General features: G+C 32.8%; 3 protein-coding genes across 3 annotated transcripts; 1 reads left to right on the top strand and 2 right to left on the bottom strand.

Annotated features, from left to right (window-relative positions):
- Positions 1-91: 91 nt before the first annotated feature.
- LOC126681089 (epimerase family protein SDR39U1 homolog, chloroplastic) lies at positions 92-5,277 on the top strand. Its single transcript, XM_050376468.2, has 13 exons — positions 92-307; positions 395-448; positions 826-901; positions 1,440-1,499; positions 1,807-1,925; positions 2,411-2,455; positions 2,565-2,643; positions 2,980-3,041; positions 3,742-3,844; positions 4,264-4,324; positions 4,500-4,570; positions 4,727-4,866; positions 4,938-5,277. Exons 1-13 carry the CDS (start codon positions 218-220, stop codon positions 5,034-5,036), a joined length of 1,059 nt encoding a protein of 352 aa, XP_050232425.1. The 5' UTR covers positions 92-217; the 3' UTR covers positions 5,037-5,277.
- A 104-nt stretch (positions 5,278-5,381) lies between these two features.
- Positions 5,382-8,829, bottom strand: LOC126681090 (uncharacterized). The gene is made up of 10 exons (XM_050376469.2): positions 8,732-8,829; positions 8,543-8,574; positions 8,174-8,251; positions 7,855-7,879; positions 7,740-7,772; positions 7,516-7,637; positions 7,247-7,377; positions 6,456-6,679; positions 5,810-6,066; positions 5,382-5,700 (listed from the first exon to the last, which is right to left on the bottom strand). The coding sequence occupies exons 2-10, from the start codon at positions 8,543-8,545 to the stop codon at positions 5,602-5,604; spliced, it is 972 nt and encodes a 323-aa protein (XP_050232426.1). The 5' UTR covers positions 8,546-8,574; positions 8,732-8,829; the 3' UTR covers positions 5,382-5,601.
- A 2,249-nt stretch (positions 8,830-11,078) lies between these two features.
- Positions 11,079-14,041, bottom strand: LOC126681083 (arginine decarboxylase). Its single transcript, XM_050376463.2, has one exon. It carries the CDS (start codon positions 13,531-13,533, stop codon positions 11,356-11,358), a length of 2,178 nt encoding a protein of 725 aa, XP_050232420.1. The 5' UTR covers positions 13,534-14,041; the 3' UTR covers positions 11,079-11,355.
- Between the last annotated feature and the right edge of the window lie 6,453 nt (positions 14,042-20,494).

The raw sequence follows: 20,494 nt of genomic DNA, 5'->3' as shown, positions 1-20,494 counted from the left end.
AGACCTTTTTTTTTGTAATGTTGTGGCATATTATGGGGCATGCATAAGGCCCAATTTGAGATAAGAATTAGCAAAAAAAATAGTATGTGTGTAGTTGTGGTTGAGGATGGTGACACTAATGTGGCTCCAATTGAACACCATGATGATAACAAGAACAACACTTTCCTTTCCATTTTCAACAAACCCAATCATTGCTTACTGATAATTAAAGAAAAAAATGGAGTTTGCATGCAGAGCTAGTGCCACTGCTTTGACATGGGCTTGCTCCATTTCTCCATCTTCCCTTCGAATTCCTCAACCTTTTTCTGTTAGCATTGCCCCCATTATTTGTGTTTTCAAGTGATTTTATTTTGTTATTTGCTAATGCAATGGTGTTTTGTTTATGTTAATGCAGAGTTATGACACTAGAACACTTGGTGTTTTTTGTGCTTCTGACCAAAACCAAAAGGTCGGCTCTTTTTTATTTTTCTTTTGTTGAATTTACTATATATGGTGTATAAGTGTATTGGTATTTTTCAAGTTTTAGTTTTGATGGTTAATGTATCTTATGGTTCTGGATTGACTGATAGTTTTGAATGAATTTATAATCTTTGCTTTCATGAATATTGTGTCACTGTAAATTCTATTTGAATGTTGTTGGCAATTGAAACTAATAAAGATTTTGATCAATGAGCTATAGCTTAAATGGTATAAGCGCTCGGCAGTATTACGCTAGGTCCCAGTGATAAAAAAGAAGATTGTGTATCAGCATTGTTAGTTAAAGTTGGAGCCTGCCTTTTTTTGTCTCCCTGAAGATTGTGTTTGATTTTATGTATGCTGATCCAGGCAAATCAAATGACCGTATCAGTAACAGGAGCTACCGGTTTTATTGGTAGACGATTGGTACAAAGACTGCATTCAGGTTTCTCCATCTTGCTGTCCTTTTTTTTAACAATAAAAAGCTAATGTTTATTTTGCTTTTTAAATTTATTCATGTTTGTTGTGTGATTCTTGCAAGATAAATGGCACTGATCAGTCTGATCCATAATGTTATATATATACGTAACTGAATATTCGGTCTGCTGCAGCTTTTATGCATTCCTAACATTTGGGGTGTCGCAAATTTTCATGTGTATTCATGACATTTTGCTATGGAACTTCTATAGTACTTTAGAAACTAATCTCCAAGGACCAGAATGTTGTTTATGATAAAGACGAACTTGTTGAAACTTTTTTAATTCTCTTGACTATGTCCCCAAAACAAGTTGCATCTGGGACCTAATTTACGAGTCCCTGATTGAATTACATAAGTTAGTTTAATCTACAATTGCTGACAATGCATAGGGTTTACCTTTCCAATTGTTTCAGTTTGTTTTATTTCTAGCAAACTGACTTTGAAAATTTTGTGTATGAATGAAAATGAGCTGAGGAAAATTTTGTTTCATACACTTCCAATGCAGATAATCATATTATTCATGTCTTGACACGTTCTAAGTCCAAAGCGCGGTTAATATTTCCGGGTAAGAAGGTAATGAATACTTTTTTTTCTTTATTTGTGCTTGCAAGTTACAGTTTCCAGAAAAAATAAACTTTGTCTGAGTAGCCAAATACAAGTTTTATTTTCCAACATATTACAGGAATTGAGATTTTTAAGTGAAGATACATATTTATTTCTAAAATAAATATATAGATTAAACTTATTTGGATTTTGAATTTTCAGTATTTATTCAAGCATTAGCATGTTCTGTTGCAGTTTTAAAATGTACGTTATATGTACATTTTGAACTTTATCTTTTAATTATTTTCCTAAGAAGTTGGCGCGTTTAGGCAGGGAATTTCCCAAAGTTGTAATTGCAGAGGAGCCAGAGTGGAAAAATTGCATTCAGGGTTCAAATGCTGTTGTAAATTTAGCTGGTATGCCCATAAGTACGAGATGGTCACCTGAGGTTAGTATTGCCAGCTTTCCGAGTTTTCTAGTTCCTAGTGCCACACTGAATTGAGGTGCCATTCATATTACATTACGATACACTTTTATGTGGGGTTATACACTTTTCTCTATTTGGTTATAGTAGTCAATCTTGATAATGACGGTTGATAAATGTTTGAACGTATTTATCTTATTATTTTTTATCCTGCTGATTTACTTTGGGGTGAAGAGAATTTTGTTTAAGATGCCAATGTGCATTATATTTCATGCAAACTTTTCATGAATATACATTGATTTATATTACGTGATGCTAAATAGATGGTTTGTACTTCGTCGGTAGTTCATCTTTCTAGGTAAATCTGAATGAGTTCTACTATTTTATTGCATCTTCAACTTAGCATCAGAATTTTACAGTCTGTCAGCCAAGTTAGGGTCATGTTTTTATAGATGATAATCGTGTTTAACCCAACTTAAGAAATATGTAAATTTCTTAATGCATTGCAGATAAAGAAAGAAATTAAGCAAAGCAGGATTAGAGTCACCTCAAAGGTAATAAAATTGAACCTTCTCCCTGAATACTGTTACTAATTCTAAACATCAACGACTGTTTGGCTCCCCTCCTATTTACTCGTCTATCTCTTTTCAAATGATCTTAAAGGTCGTGAATCTGATAAATGATGCGCCGGAAGGAGTTAGACCTAGCGTTCTTGTCAGTGCAACGGCTGTTGGATACTATGGTCTGTAAGAATTCAACTTCCTTCTCATCTTGCCCATATGCTTTATATAGAAATAACTCATATGCGAGAATTTAGTTGAACTAATTCCTGTAAAATGATGTTGATTGTTGCATGATCTCATTTCTGGTAAAATTTCTGCCAGTTTTTTTGTCTTCTTTCCATGAATTAAGTTGTTCTGTGTGTTTGAACTGGAATTAGGATTTAGGAAACCTCAAAGAAACCGTTGAAGATCATACATCTTCTTATTGTAGTATTTGATTTTCTAGTACGAATGTATTTACATGACTATTTTTCTTTGTTTCTTATCTTCTCGATATCCCTTTCTCCACTCTTCAGGTAATAGTGAAACACAAGTATTTGATGAAAGCAGTCCTTCTGGAAATGACTACTTAGCTGAGGTAAAATAGAAATAGAACAGAACCTGGCTGGGAAACACTATTTGCTATATCACTTGCATTACGCAAGAAGTAACACCTTTCACATTTATCATTGGATAGGCTTGTACAACGACATGCAAAGGTAGTGACTTGTAAAATTACTTACTGGTGAACCATTAAGGAGATATAGTTTTGACAATCTTCAGCATGACATATGCGGCAATATAAAATGTTTCCTTAGACTTTCCATATTATCTATCATCCACTAAAAGTACCATTAGATATTATCTTTTCCTATCTACTACTTTGACAATTTTTTACTTATGCCGTTGAAAAAAATATTCAATCTCGCGAGTTATGTTGATACAACAAGTTTTGTTGTCAAATTAAGTTAATATAAATTTACTAGTTTGGCCTTGCAAAATACAATTGGTGCGTTAGTCAAACTCCTAAAACCTGCAAAAGGATTGTGCTGATGCCTAGCTCATCCACTGCAGCAAGGTCAATGTTAATTGGTTTCTTTTAAGTTGTATACTGTTTCTGAAAGGAACACGCCCACCAAAATCATTGCAAAGATGGTTCACAAGACCAATGATTTAGACCGCTATCTACATTGCTGTCAAGCATCTTGCTGTCGTTTGCATTTCCTAAGATATAATTCAACATAGTCTAACCATATTTTTGAACATGAGATTAATTATTTTCATACTGATCTATTTAGGTATGTAGAGAATGGGAAGGAACAGCTTTCAAAGTAAATAAGGATGTAAGGTTAGCACTTATTCGCATTGGTGTTGTTCTTGGTAAAGATGGGGGTGCTTTAGGTATGTGATCAATCTTCCCAGTTCTTCGTTTCAATTGTGCATTACGAGTAATAGAGAAGTTAATTTCATTTTTTTCCTTTTTCTCTCACAAGTTTTACATAGATCATTATCTTCCAAACAATAAAGAAAGACTTGCCAATTTTGTAAACAGAATTCCAGTTATATTTGTCAATGAAAATTCCGAGACTGTTAGTCCTAAAATATTTAGAATTTAGATTCATTACAGTTTTGTCGGAATATCTACTAATCATCAATCATAACTTCTAACATCAACTGAAGGTCTTTTGGACTGTCAGCTGGACAATTGCTTTAAATGCCAACTACATTTAAATATTATGCCACGCACAAATCTTTAAAATGCTCTTTGGTAGGTTGTTTTGCAGCTTTATGCATACTTACACCTTTTTGATCCCGTGTAGCTAAAATGATACCAATTTTCATGATGTTTGCCGGTGGACCATTGGGCTCTGGACGACAATGGTATGCTAAGTTACTATTAGTACAATCTTGATTTACTGGCATTGTTTTTCGCTTGTTAAATAGTCTTTTTTCAATTTAATTGCTAAAGCTTGTGTATTATATGAGTCTAAGATCTTCCAAAGTCATGTCATAAATATTTCGGCTTCTCTATCATACGATTTTTGTAATTCTGCAGGTTTTCCTGGATTCATGTGGATGACATAGTGAACTTAATCTATGAAGCATTAAAAAATCCGTCATATAAAGGTATTTGTTATTATCCCAGTTGATTAATGAAAATGAAAAACGTGAATGTTTGACGTTTCATTTTTGCAAAAATTTACATTTATTTTTTTTGCATTGTAATCGGCATTACCCTTGTCATGATTCCTTGATACTCACTCTTAGCGACTTGATTATTAGGAGTTATAAATGGGACTGCACCGAATCCTGTGCGATTGGCGGAGATGTGTGAGCAACTGGGAAACGTGCTTAGCCGACCTTCATGGCTACCCGTACCCGACTTCGCCCTAAAAGCAGTACTGGGAGAAGGTGCTACTGTGGTAAGAACTGATGCTTCTAAGTCTCAAATTGTTCATTTGTAGTTATGTTGCTGAACCTTAGTTTATAACAGGTTCTGAATGGACAAAAGGTGGTTCCTAAAAAGGCCAAGGAATTAGGGTTTCAGTTCAAGTATCCCTATGTAGGAGATGCACTTAAAGCCATTCTTTAATGAGGAACTGCATGAGTTGAGTTGAGTTGAGTTGAGGGAGGATCATTCTTCATCCTACAATTTGAGGCTCAGAAAGCTGCATTTATTTTTTAATTTGACCTTATCTTTTACCACACATTACCTAAATACTTACATTTTTTGGCAAATTTATTTAATTCAAACATTTTAAATTATAAAATACTAATTTAAACAGTGATGTAAACATTCTTATTAATTTAATTATCAACATTATTTTTATTCATTTATATAAATATCATCAATTAAAATTTAATTTAAAGTGTTTATTGATCATGCACTAATGATTTTCAGAGATGTAAAATTTTAAGAGAATAAATAATCCCATAGTAAGACCAAATTCCAGATTCAATGAAAATAAATATAGAGTATTATATACCTAAAGACAATCCATAACCTATGAAGCTTTGACAATCATGACTCCTTGCTTCATACCGGAACCTACTTAATACAAAATAGGACCAACATGTAATCCTATTGTTTTCACCTGATACAGTAAAGACAGGCAGATCATAAATAAGTTTAAGCCGCCCATTGTTAGATGAAACAATCAGCCTTTCAACGAGTACTTTTTCCCCGTGAATGCCTGAAATTTTGGTTCTTCTTCTTTCTTTTCCTTTTGATCTTGTTTTGCATCTTTTACCGCTTCCTGAACAATTCAAATACAATTAGTTGGCCGTTATTATGGTCATCATCCTTCTCGGAATATGCTCTTTTATAAATAATTTCACTAACAAATATAGCTGCGAAAAAAATACCTTCTGTGTTTCTTTGGACGCACGGTTTACATTTGAACCAAACACAAGTTTTCCTTGAGACTGACGTGCGGTTTGCTGTGAACTAGACCCGGCAGAAGGTTGCCCCCTTCCGTTTGGAGCAGCGGCTTGCTTGTCTTTTGAGCCTTCTGAAGAAGAAGCTGGCAGAGGCTGTTGGGTCAAAGGTCTACCATCTAAGCGTCTTGCTACTCCAGTAAATGGATTGAATTTCGGCTGAGTATCTTCAGGAACCTCTTCAACTGCAATAAGCAAGTAAGCAGTTTGAATCACAATAGCAATATAGAGAAAAAAGATTGAACAATGAAACTCGGCAAACAATATCCGAGTATAACATTTTGATGAACATGCATGCATTCTTGCCATCAATCAGGGACTAAGATTTAGACCAATGACAAATGAGATAAAGTAAACATCACGGAAGCTAAAGCATGAAAAATTCACAACCACAATAGCTTATTGAAAGTTTAAGTTTCACTACAAATAAACATGAAAAACAGAAATTTCAACAAGAAATGGAATGATGACGAGCCGACGCAATGCAGTTAGTACATACTGCACGGTGAATAGCAATTTACAACATGAAAAAGATTGCATAAATGGCAACCAGCAGAAATGGATAAAAATGCACCTTGAGATGCTGTCTTGTTTTGAGGAATAGACGGCGAAGGTCTTTCTGGTTCTTTGTAATCCAGGGGAGGTGCAAAGTCCACCTCACAATCTGTCTCAATGATACTTATCGCATGTGAAGGCTTTGTTTCAATAATATCTATGTAGTATTTTTTGTTGTTATATGCAACCATGATACTATCTCCAGTGGTTAAGCAGGAATAATTCCTTAATGTTGTCTCCAGGCTGCAAGAAAATAATTAGTCATGTCAGGAGAAAAGATATATTGAGAGGACATGCAATAAAAGACGGTCAAATGTTACTTCTGAATCAAACAATATGACATAGGGGAGATACAGTTACGTGGGCCTCAAAATGGGAACTGTTCAACGAAGGAAAATAGAGGTAAATTAAAATAATGTGGCGGGGCTATGGGTTAGTAGGGCTGATAAGTCTATCTTTATCCTTGAACTCGAGTCACAACTTTACATGGTCTAATGAAATAGCTAGAATACTTCTTCCTTCAACTACCCAAACCCAAGTTCTTGTTCTACATTTCAAAGTAGTAAATTCTCTTTCTGGCTTCTCCTGCCATCCTACTGCCTAATCCACATGAAAAACTTCAAGCAAAAAAGAATACATAAACACCATTGACCATTCCAAAGCTTTAAACATGCAAGTTACCTACTGTCACCCAAACCTTCTAACAGGCAACAGCTCTCAGATAGTAGAGTTACAACAGTAACATTATTCCTTCATAATAAGAGTACATTATTTCACTGATCAGAGAATAGTTTATGAATTACAACTTACATAGCTTTTGGGTTGGAAATGTCCAAAAAGTCTTTTGTGTGAGGTTGTAATTTAACGTATGTTCCCTTGGGAAGAGTCACATTTTTCACGCGCACTATATCTCCTTCTTGTAAAAGAAGGTTCTCCATCATCTGAAAAAATAAATCCAAAACGACAGACCAGGTATTAGGAAATGGAGAGTTGTTAAAAAATTCTTCTTCAAGTTCACATACACCACATAAGCAGGAATACGTCATGCAATAAATGTAAAAGAATTTTTCAGCACGTACCCAGTATGGCATATAAATCATGCCTTCTTCTGCTATAAACTCTAGAACCCCACAATGAGAGCCCCGTTCAGCAGCATCATTCCGGAGCTCAAACAACATCGGATAATCAATATGAAGAGAGGCTGGAAGATTATTATTTTTCAGGATTAGCATTCTATTGTAAGGTCGTAATTTCAAAAAAACTGGACATTATATAATGCAGTATAAGAACAGAAACAACTAACCGAGACGATCAAGCGCTGAGGGAGGCATTATGACTGAAAAAGCAGCAAAAATACTAAAAAAATCATATCAATGAACAACAAATTTTGCAACTTTCATGCAAGGTTAAAGACTTACTTTTATCACCACCTTCAATTTGAGGCTGCAGAGAAGTTCAAAGAAAAAAAATCAGCATCATCTCATGAGAAAGAGAGAATTAGAACTCTTGCAGTATCAAAGATGCTAAAACTAGTGTCTAATGGAGTACAAAATTACAGGTTCTATGTCTGGACAAGTCCGAGTATAATTCAATTTTGTAGGAGAGCGTAAGGAAAAAAAAACACCTTATTCTAATATCTACATATAAAAGCTTCTTGCAAGAGCTAAAAACAATGATAGAAAGCATAATAACTACACAAACAGCATTGATAGAAAAAAGTTAACAAAAAAATCCTACCTTTTCAATAAACGAAGCTGGGTAACACCTGTACGTCTGCTCAAACGATGTCCCGTGATATCCATATCCATCAAAATACTAAAACACCACAACCAACACAATAAAGCACAGTAAGAATACAATCATAAACATAATATAACATATATCAAGAACACACGCCCCGCGAGTTGCGAGTTTGCTTACAGCAGCAAAATTGCAAGACATAAAATACAACCCTAATGCAATTTATACTAGCAAGACTATTTCTATGCATACAATTTGTCCGAATTCCGTCTCGATTACTAGTAATCAAATCAATCTTATTTCACTGATCCACCACACTACAACCATAAAACACCATAGAGTAAATTAAAATAGTACAAAACGTACCATTTTGAATTTCTGCTATCGACAGTCAAACCCTACAAAACCAAAATAAATAAATAAATAAACTGAATTAAATCGCTATAGAGTATGAACTATTTCCAAACTCAAGAGAAAAAAACAATACGAATTGAAGTAAAATTGAAGAGGAATTAAATCGAGATCTAATTTAAATTCAATTAGGGTGAAATTTACCTGCTTAATTAGAGAGGATTGTGCTGGGAATTGAGGTGAATAAAAGTAAAATAATGTCAAAAAAATTTGTTTTTGTTTTATATTTATAAGGAATTTTAGGATTGCGTAATATAAGGTAATGTAAATATGCTTAGGATTAGGAATACTGTAAGTTTGCTAAGATGCGCCTTTCAAGCGTACTGTTCACGCCACGTCACTGTCTGATATGGGTACTGAAGAGTTTTGTTCGGGTTTAAAGTTGGCCCAATAAATTCTGGCCTTCACCGAGAATTATTCATGGGCTTGTCCCGGCCTTGTTATATGCCAAATTTAGATTCTTCCATCTTTATTTAGAAAATTCCAACAAAGGTTTATTTTGCTCTCTAAATTTGGCACAAAGATCAATTAAGGCCAGCTTCTACGGTTTTAGAAGAAAAAAACATCCTGATTTTGGCGCTTTAACTCGTTTTACTCTTTTAGTTCCAAATTGTTCAACAATTTTATGTCATCGGCTCCAATTTGTATGTAGTGTTCCAATCATTTTTTTGTCACCTCATTCGAGGAGGTGAAACGAGTCAAGATGTCAAATTCATGAAAAAAAAATTCTAAAATTATAAGCTTGATTTTTATTAATCTTTTGTGCTAAATTTAGACTGCAAGATGAACTTTTATTGCAAAAGATGTTATATGGCAAGTCTTGTCTTACTTTGTTATATGAAAAAATATATTCTATATTTTGATTTGTTATTTTTAATATCTAATATACTTATAAAATTTCAAAAAAACAATTATTTATAAGTTTATTTTTATAGAAAATATTAGTTTGTTATTTGGATATTTTATGTTTCATAGTTTCAATTTATGTGCTGCATAGTGACATTAACATCACAATTTTGAAGAAAATAAAACAAAAAATGTTTTGATTGTGATCCTTTTTGCCAGATCGTTTAGCTGAAAAACAACATTATTCTGAATCATGATGGAACTTCTTACTTATCTAAATCTAAAAAGTTTGAAGAATAAGTTTTGGTATACTTCGTGTAGTGAAGTTAAATGGTAAACATCATATCAGAATAATAACATCTGAAAATGCAGTGCACTTAGAAAACAAATTCACATGCTTATGTTTGTGACCAACATTTCAACAAAAAAAAGAAAGTAAATAGTCATCGTGGTCCCTGAATTTATGCATCACTATAAAACGACTCAAATTTAACAATTTTAATCAATTAAAGACAATGTTCTATTTTTAAATTTATTAAGGAATTTGAATTCTCAAATTTATTCATGTTATAGAATCTATTTCTAAAATGATCTAATAAAAATAGAGTTTATTGTCCTTGCTTAACTAGATAGTTAAATGTGAGTTCAATAATTTTAATACATAAATTAAAGGACTGAAATGACCCTTTGTTCATGTAGCTTTATATTAAATCTATCCTGTTGAGAAACGGTTTCAGAACACAACAGATTAATATATAGAATCGTAATAGAGAATAATTATTATAAAATAAATAGAAATACCATAAATTGATAAAAAAAATTGAATTAGTAGATATAAACCGAATTTATATAGACAGTTAATCTTGATAGATTTCGAGTAAAATTCATCTTAATAGACACTTAATCAATCCATTGATTGATTATATAGTAATTTCAGAGAAAGTTCAGTAAAATGGTCAATTTTCACACAACAAATTAGAGGCAAATTGCAATTCCAGCGAAATTCCATATATTCAGCCAATGGCTAATCTTGTAAAAATTAGAACCAGTCACATCAAGAACCGATTTTTGAGCACAAGATGCCATGAGATTAGGCAAACTTGAAGCCACATGAAATGGGGTCAACCAACCACGCCCCACTTGATATAAGAGAATCATCCCCTCCAAGAAGCAGCCTATCTAACCACACCACACAAAGAAGCAACAGCTGCATGTGCTTCACTAACAAATACACATAAATCTCAACTTTGCTATTAAAGGGGTGCATAATCGGTTCGAAACCAAATCAAACCAAAATTTTACCTCTTTTTTCAAAACCAAATTCCAATCCGAACTAACCAAGTCGATTCAGTACTTTAGTTCAATTCAATTCAGTTTTGAACACTGCTGTATCAAACCAAACTCAATTAGACACCATATAAGACAAATTGAGCCCCACAAAACCATGAATTTTGAATCTCACTAGATAGCTTTTTCCACAACATGACACACTCCATTACCTCTTCATTTGCATTACACAATCAAAGCAAGGCCCTACACAAAATCACAGATTCCACAAAAACCCAATTGGAAACGCCATGCCATTTAGTTAAGCTTTGCGTATATAAAGCTAAATTAGAATTTAAGAGAATATGCAAAAGAGAAATTAAATAAGAAAATGACTATTCAACTAAAAATTCTTGAAAAAGGAGATAATACTAAAAGAGAATAGGAAAAAGAGGGAATAAGATCGATCCCGAATGTACTAAAAGGGGATTTATTCGGTTTACCCATCCCCTCTTCCTACCACAAAATGCAAAAAGATTGCATCTTTTGCTCTGACATAAGAAATATTTAAATGGAAATTCAGAATCAACATTAAGGAAATTAAAAACAAAAGTTAAAATCGGACCACCTCTACCACAAACCAACCAACCAAACACTCAAGCACAGCAATAGGACCACTGCTCTTCATCGGCGGTAGCAGAATCTGCAGCATCCTCATTGCAGTAGTAGAAACCACCAGTGTTTAAAGCAGTCAATGAACACGAAGCAGACGCCAGATAAGGCATATTGTGAAAGGATTGAGCAAGGCTGCTCGTTAAAGCCTCATTCCCCATTCCGTGATCACTGCTATCTCCATCGTCGCTGTCTTCATCGTGGTGGCATAGTTCTTCGGCCCGATGCTTGAGGGTCTGGAACATGAGCTCAGGCTCGTGCTGCATAACCCGGAGGACATCACTACATGACGGGCCCAGAACAGCGCGAGTCACAGCAAAGCTATGCGGTCCATCACTCTGCGAAACCCGCACAACGCTGGGGCCACCAAACAAGTTGTGAACACCACCGAGCGCCTCCTCATAAGCCCCGCCCAAAAACATCCCCAAGTAGTAACCCCCACCGCCTTCGATTTCATGCAGAGGCAAGCTAGACTCTCCGCCTATGAACTTATCGACCTTCCCATCACTGTCACATGTTAAATCAGACAAAATTGCTCTCACCGCTGGCCTCTCATCTAATCGATGAATTGGGACAATCGGAAACAACTGCCCAATCCCCCAGAAATCAGGAATTGAAGTGAAAACCGACAGATTAACATGGTAAGTACGAGTGGGCTCAGATAAACCTATAGCTTTACCAACTAGTTCACATAACCCATCAACAGCAGCTAACTGTTCCATACCAATGGTACCTTCTTTAAACTGATCAACGCATCTTTGTTTCATTTGATCAGCATAAAGAAGGCAAGTATCATACTCACCCCTCATAGCTGCAGCTGTTAAATTCCGATAATCGGAAATTGCATCCTCCGTAAGTCCATCCATAAGATACTGAAACCCGGCTGAAGTCATCGAAGACGCAGCACTAGACACGGGACTAGCAGACACAGCCTCAAATACCAAAATAGAATGATGAGAAACAATAGCACGTCCACTCTCACTACAAATCACCGGATGTTTAATGCTCTTACGGTCACAAACAAACTTAACAGCCTGAACAACAGATAAAGCATACTCTTCAAGCCCATAAGCAACAGAAAGATCCGAGTTACCTGATTTTGATCCATCATAATCGATACCCAATCCACCTCCAATATCAATAACTTGCATATTTGCACCGAGACGGACTAACTCACAATAGATTTGAGCAGCCTCACTAACACCATCAGCGAGTAATGATGTCGAAGGAATTTGCGATCCGATATGAAAATGCAGCAACTGAAGGCAATCGGCCATTCCAGCTTCATTAAGTTTCTTCACAACCCGTAAAATCTGGATCGTGGTTAACCCAAATTTCCCTTTCTCACCGGAAGTAGACCCGAAATGACCCGAGTGCCTTGTTCTAAGCTTAGCACGAACTCCCACCACAGGCCGAATGGACATTTTTTTGCTTAACCCAATGACTAAATCAATCTCTTCTTCTTGTTCAAGCACAATTACAGTATTCAAAGCGAGTTTACGAGCTAATAAAGCTAGAGAAATGTACTCACTGTCTTTAAACCCGTTACAAACCAGAAAAGCATCCGGGTTTCCTTTGCACAAACAGCTCATAGCTAGGAGAAGCTCCGGTTTCGACCCAGCTTCAAGGCCGAATCGGAAAGGAGAACCAAACCGAACAATATCTTCGACAACAAACCGGTCTTGGTTACATTTTACTGGATAAACACCTTGGTAATGAGCCTCATAGCCCTGAGATTGAACAGCGAAATTGAAGGCTGACTGAAGCGACTCAAGCCGATTCTTGAGAATATCGGGTAATCGAATAATAAGGGGCAGTTGCAACCCGAGTCCGCCCATGGATTTCGGATCTGAAGCTTTCTTAACAATTTTCATTAGATCGATATCCTGGTGAGCAAGGGTTTCAGTACCGTAGGGCTGAACGGAAATGTTGCCGGAAGAGTTGACGGAAAAATAAGGAGCGCCCCATCCGTCGAGATTGTAAAGAGCGGAGGAGAGGGTCGGCGACCAATTGTTGGCGGCAGTGGTTGGCGGCTGAGGTACGCCGGAAAAATTGACCGGCGACGGAAGAAGGGAGGAGGAAGAGCTGTCCGCGCAAGGGTTAATTAAAGCGTAGCCAGGAGGCGCGTGGGCAGCGTCTACGCAACAAGCTAGGGCAGGCATCTTTCCTATTTTACCTCTGGATTCTTCCCGGTCGGAAAAGTTAGGCTACAAACGAAACGAAAGAATTTTGTATAATTGGTTAGAATTGAAAGATTTTGAATGGGTTTTTGTAATGAGTTTGTAATGGATGGGGGCGTTAGAACCCGCCGAGGCCGAGGCCCCGGCTACCCCCTCAAAAGAAGCAGATTTGAATCTATTGATATGGGTTCGTATCCGACTCTTTTCTAACCCTGCTATTCTCTCTAATCCCGATTCAGAAGAGCTGTAATATTGGGAAAACCGCGACTAAATCTGAAGGAATTTGAAGGAGGTCTGAAAATTATGCCCTGGAGAAACCCAGCACCATGCAGATCTGAATTTCGGGTAAAGGGGGAGAAAGGGAAGAAGAGAGAGAGTTTTCTCGAGAAAGTGACGGAAAATGAAGAGATGGGAAATGAATTAGGGTTTCAGATTGGAGAAATGAGTTTAGAGAAGAGTGCAACGAAGGTGGAAGTTGGCGAGAATTGCATGAATGGCGTAGGATGCTTATATAGGGGAAAATTGAAAAAGCCAGGTGGGCCCATTTTAAATATTTTAAGAGGAATTTGTAGAAAATACTCCGTTTTTTAAAATATTTGGAAAAATACTCCGTTTTTTAAAAAATTATTTGTCTATCTTTTTTTTCGAAAAATTTATTTTTTTACTTCGAAATTTATTTTTTTACTCTGAAAATTTTTGTAAAAATACTCCGTTTTTTTTAAACTGTTTGAAACGTATTATAAACGGGTTCAAAGATGTCAAAGTTTTTTAAAAATACTCTGTTATAAACCATTTGAAACTCTATTAGAAACTGTATTTGAAACCGTTTGAAACTCTATTTTTATGAAACCGTTATAAACTGTTTGAAACTCTATTAGAAACTCTATTTGAAACCGTTTGAAACTCTATTAGAAACTCTATTTGAAACGTTTTTATAAAACAGTTTCAAATTGTGTTTTTTGAAACTGTATTTGAAACCGTTTGAAACTCTATTTTTATAAAACCGTTATAAACTGTTTATTAGAAACTGTATTTGAAACCGTTTGAAACTGCGGAGTAAAAAAATAAATTGCGGAGTAAAAAAATAAATATTTTTTTTTTAGGTACGCTTATAAACTTTCAGTTTTTGAGGTAAATTTACAAATATTTTAGTTTTTTAGGTATTCTCCTAAACTTCCCATATTTTAATTTTATTTCTTGTTTTTTAAAATTTAACCCATTTTAAAATTTTCAACTATACGATTTTCAATTATATAGTCTATAGACCCTAAAATAAATTTAGCTTTTTAAAAAAATTTGTGTCTAGAAAAGAAAAAATTAAAAAATTGTATAGTTTATAGACCCTAAAATAAATTTAGCTTTTTTAAAAATAAAAGTGGAGATTAAAACACTAAATGACAAGACACAAGTGAGCTGATATGACTCGTATGTTCGAATTTAATTTATATATGCAGCCGTTTAAAATTACGAAATTAAAATTTTGTCCCGTAATGAAGACATGTTCGGCTTGAAACATAATTAATTTTTATATAAAAACTTTAAAGATGTTTAATACTCTTTATCAATTTGGTACGGAGGGAGTAGTTGGTTCTCATTCAAGACGCTTCACAATTGAATTAAATCAAAAAGATTAGCAAAAATAAAATTATAGCGTATAAAATAAGATTGTTATTTTTAGGGCGTAAGATTGCATTAAGTAACGACTAATCAGCTTCGAGTGGCCGCGTGGCGTGATTTTAAGTGGGACCCTATTTTCAGTTTTGAGGAGAATATCCTTTCGAGGCGATATTTGGGGGTAGGTTTAAATCTCGCGAGATAAAGATTTAATTAATTTTTAGAAAAATAAAAGGAAAGTATTAGGAAGTTTCATTACTCATCATTTGTGATCTGTGCATATCCTGTGGACGAACCTGATTCTGCCACGTGTTACTTTGAATTAGTTGTATCTCCGTTGTTTTGCCAAAGAGAGAAACAGGTGTGTGCCATTTTATAAATTTATACACGTGCATGTCACGTGTTTTCTGTTATTTTCTTATAGGTTAGGCTTATTGACTAGGGTCAAAATTGGCTTTTTATATTTATTTTATTCTGTATATGGTCTATTTTATTAATAAATAAAAATAATTAATAATTCTTAATTACCAATAAATTATTATAAAATTATTTAGCAATATTAAGATCTCATTGGAAGAACAATTATAGGTTAGGCTTATTGACTAGGGTCAAAATTGGCTTTTTATATTTATTTTATTCTGTATATGGTCTATTTTATTAATAAGTAAAAATAATTAATAATTCTTAATTACCAATAAATTATTATAAAATTATTTAGCAATATTAAGATCTCATTGGAAGAAAAAGTTTTTATCTTTCTTTTAATGAAAATACACAAAGTTTCTCCATCTAATGTTTATTAAATAATATGATATAGTACTCTTTCTGTCTCATTTAAGAAATTTTATTATTATTTTCTTTATCCTACTTAAAAAAATTAATTGTATTTTTAGCTTAACCTTTCTTCTTTATCTCTTAATAATTTATATGAGAACTTCTGCCTAATAGAAATTATAAATAATATTTATAAAATTAATTATATATAAAATTATCCTTTTTCTTGCTGTCATGTGTGTTAATTATTTTAGTATCTGAAATAGCATAGGCCAGTCATATCTAAACACTAAATAATGATTACTATATATACAAAACATTCCACATATGCTACAATGATTGATTTATTTCCAACAAATAATTACAAAAAATGATGAATTTTAATTACGATTTACTAAAAGAATCGTACATTAACTAATAGATAATCCTAATTTAAGAAATAAATTAGTTGGTGAGTAAGTTATAAAGATTAGGAGTAACTATTGATACATATATAATACCTTTTATTTAAATAAATTTTAACAATTTATATCTGGTCGTTTGAAGGAAAAACAAATTACTCATATTTAATATATAAAAATCAAACTAAATTATTTATAGATAAAATATAGTGTAATTAAAAATAGAAAAGTATACCATTTACTATTTTAAACAAAATTAGAAAAATATTGCAAAATGTCAAAAAAAAACACTTAAAAATCAACACTTTTGACTTCATTTTAAATTTTAATTATGAAAATGTTTTTTAACTAAACAAAAACACGAGAATAACATCGTCGGAGTCTCGCCAAGAATTTTAACAATCACCGAAATTTTATCAAAAAAAAATTCAATCGAAGGTTGTCAACAACGCGGTTAACAGAGGCAACAGTGTGATCAAAAACACAGTTAACAGTGGCAGAAACGCGGTTATGTGCATTGTTGATTAGTGAGCTGTTAAATTTGTTGATGTATGCGTTATTTTTAAAATTGTATTGTAATTTAATATTTCAAAAAAATAGTGAAACTTTTTTTTACTTATTTATTAAATATTTTTAAAAAACATAAAAAGATATTTAAAATATAAGAGATTATTAAACACAGCATTTAATTTAAATTGTTATTGTTATTGTAAAACAAATATGAGGAGAAGAAATAGATGGAGAGGTCAAAAAGAGAGTCGAGAGTGTAGGAAACGGCAAATGAGGTGAAGGTGCGTTAGCTAAGACCTTATCGATTATTTCGTTTTTATTTTTATTTTTTCAAAATGTTTGGCCTATGATTGAGTTAACTCAGTTGCCCATTCTTCATTTACTTGACGCGCACCCCACACGTAACGGTGCATTCCTTTTCATTATCTTCTAGATAACACAAATTGGAGTAAAACTAAAAAATCTATGAGAGTGATAACAAAATACCTTAGCAATAACTCCAAAGTCCTTAAAGTTCATTAAATCTAACATATTAAATACAATCTAAACTAAAATTATACTACCTCCGTCTTATAAAAATAAGTCATCTTTTTATTTTTGGCGTCTTAAATTATAGGTCACTTTCCGTATTTAGTAAACAATTTAAAACTCAAAATCTCATATATTCCTAATAAATATGTCTAATTATCCTCAAATGAATTAATAATTTTATGTTCTAATACAAGACTCGCCCATAAACAAATTAGTCATCAATATACTTATTTTTTATATATACTAATAATTTAAAAGGATAAAATTAAAAAGTTAAATAAATAAACTAACTTTAACAAATTTAACTATATTTTTTTTGAAATTTTGTAATTATTCAAATGGCCTATTTTTATGGGACAGAGGAAATATTAAGTAGGAATATCTAGGAGCTAGAGATAACGACTCTCAAACGACCAAGCAAAAACTAGTTATAGGCAAGAGTACTAAAAAAATCGAGCAAGAAGTTGAGACGATATAAAATAAAAACCCAAATAAACAATTAGTTCAAAAAATCATAAAAAAAAACTTGAACAAGTAAAGCCTTTTCATTTTTCATTTTCAAATTTCATGATATTCGATCAAAAAGACTAAAACTACAGATATTATTGAAAAGAATAAACAGTTCTTTTTGTTACATGCACCTAATATAATTCTTTAGGCATAACAATTATATTAGTATAAAAAATGATTTGAGAATAATCATATATGTCACATATATTTTTTAAAAAATTAATCTTTCAACTTTTTTTTTTAAATATGGTTATTAAATTTTAAATTTTATACAATTAGTCCCGCCAAATTTTTTTGTACAAACCAATCCCTCATTCTAAAATTCCTATTTCCGCCCTTAAACCTAATTTATGTACCTCCTATTTGACAAATTCTAAATATATTTTGTTTTACTTTTTTTCTTTCTTCGCTCGTGTCGATTTGAGCATCACACTGAGCTTCTTGAAATTCCACTTGCCGGTGTTCATTTGACATTGTCATTTATTTAGGATCAGACTCGATTTCAAGAGACTTACCCAATTATTAAGTGATTTACAAATAAAAAATCAATATATTTTCAGTTAGATTATTTATTGTTTCACCTTATTTTTTCACTCATGCCTATCTGTGCATCACCGTGAACTTTTTGAAATTTCACTTGCGGTGTTCATTTGACATTGTCATCTATCTAGGATCAAACCCGACTTCAAGAGACTTGACAAATATTTCAGTAATTTATAAATGAAAATCAATATCATTTGCATTACAATTTGTAAATAATTTTAGTATTTAAATAATTGAGATGACCATTAAATAAATTTTTTCAATTTATTTACTTTAATAGCTCAATTCAATTAATATATATTTGAAAGGTTAAATGTAAATAAAATTATGCATTTTTAACGTATTTTTAAGTACAATACGAATTACTTAGTCATCAAATTAATTTCATGTTTAGACAAATCGAAATACCAAGTTATTTTCTGTTTGAAAACACATTAATGTCATATTCATTGTTCTAGCCGTCACATTAGAGGTTTTTCAACATAAAAAGAATTAATTTTTGAATTTGGAAAAAATAAAATTAATTCCAATTCAAAATTTACCTTGTTAATTGCAAAATGCGCTATTTCTTTTTGTTTTAAAGGTAGACCCATATAAGTATATTTTTATGCAGCTTCTAAAATCCTCCAACAAAATCAATGGCAGTATCCAAAAGCAAGCTTATCATTGGCAGAATCTATGCAATTGCTAGATTCTTTTATCAAATACAAAACCATTTGAAAATTAAATGTTAATGTTGATTACAAAAATATAATATAGTATTGAACTCGATTGATTCAAATAATATTAGTAGGATATTAGATGTTATTACCTGGGATAGGTTCATTGAAAGAGCGTCTCAGTTTCCACAACTACGCCATAGCTTGCGTAGGGGGGGGTTGGGCTAAATTACCATTATATCCTTTTTGTCTTATCTTTTTTTTTTTTATGTGACATGTATTTATCCGCTCAATTCCTATTCAAAAGTGTATGTTTCAGTTTCCCACTTTAAATTGATCCACTTCTTTGTTGTCACGTCAGATGGTACAATAAGGTAGGTTAAATTTGTTGGGTTATATAGCATTACTCATAATTATATTATTGTAAATTTTAATTTGTATTAACATTCTAAAATAATTTCAGTAGTTATTGAAAATGTTCTAAATATTTAAATTTAAAATTAAGACAAATTAAAAAACTTTTACAAAAAGTTGTGAGTTTTATTCAAAATTTTCAAAATTCAAATCCAGTTGAACTCAATTTACTAAAACAAATTAGTTAAATCTAACGTGCAACAACTAGATTTGTTTTTGCTGAGGAGGGTGTAAACTGTAAAGGTCAAAGAATATTTGAAACAAAGTGTTGGTGAGACATAATGTTAAGGACTAAGTAGACTTTGTGACGCATGTGCACAGACCAGTTTTGTGATAGGAGAATAGACATTTAGGGTTGAGCGACTGGTCAGTCCGGTTACTAAACCGTTCTAAAATCCATAACCGTTCGGTTTTAAAATTCCGGCAACCAAATTAAATTGATCGAAATTTTGTTAAAATTTAATTCGACCAATATTTTCCGGTTTGGTTGTCGGAAACCGAATCTCTACCTATAGGTATAATAAAAGATATAAAAATCTGGTCCAATTACCTTAAAAGACCAAAAATTTATTGAAAATCTTCATTATGTCAAACGTTTAAATCGTCTCGATAATGCTCTATTTAGAGTTTATGGTTTACATATATTTGAACACCTTTAACGATAATACACACAATTTTTTTTTTGAATATTAATTAAAAGATGATTGATCAGCTAGTACATGGAATTTGATGATCGGAGGGACACGCCCCAACCAATTAGATAAACTAAAACAATCATATGCTTTCACGTAAGATTTTCTATAGTAATTAAAACAACATTTATGCATCTCAAATAAGTTAAAATAGTCATGTGCTATCAAATTTATAATATTACAAGTAAAAAGTTGTTGTTCAAGCTCAAGCTATCTACAACAACCTTTAAAACAAATGAAATCACATTAACTTCGCTTACCATAATAACATTAACTTTAATCGCACGACTTCTAC

The sequence above is a fragment of the Mercurialis annua genome, linkage group LG5 (genome assembly GCF_937616625.2).
Source record: "Mercurialis annua linkage group LG5, ddMerAnnu1.2, whole genome shotgun sequence".
In the NCBI taxonomy this organism is placed as follows: Eukaryota; Viridiplantae; Streptophyta; class Magnoliopsida; order Malpighiales; family Euphorbiaceae; genus Mercurialis; species Mercurialis annua.
This window is presented reverse-complemented; position numbering and strand designations above follow the sequence as displayed.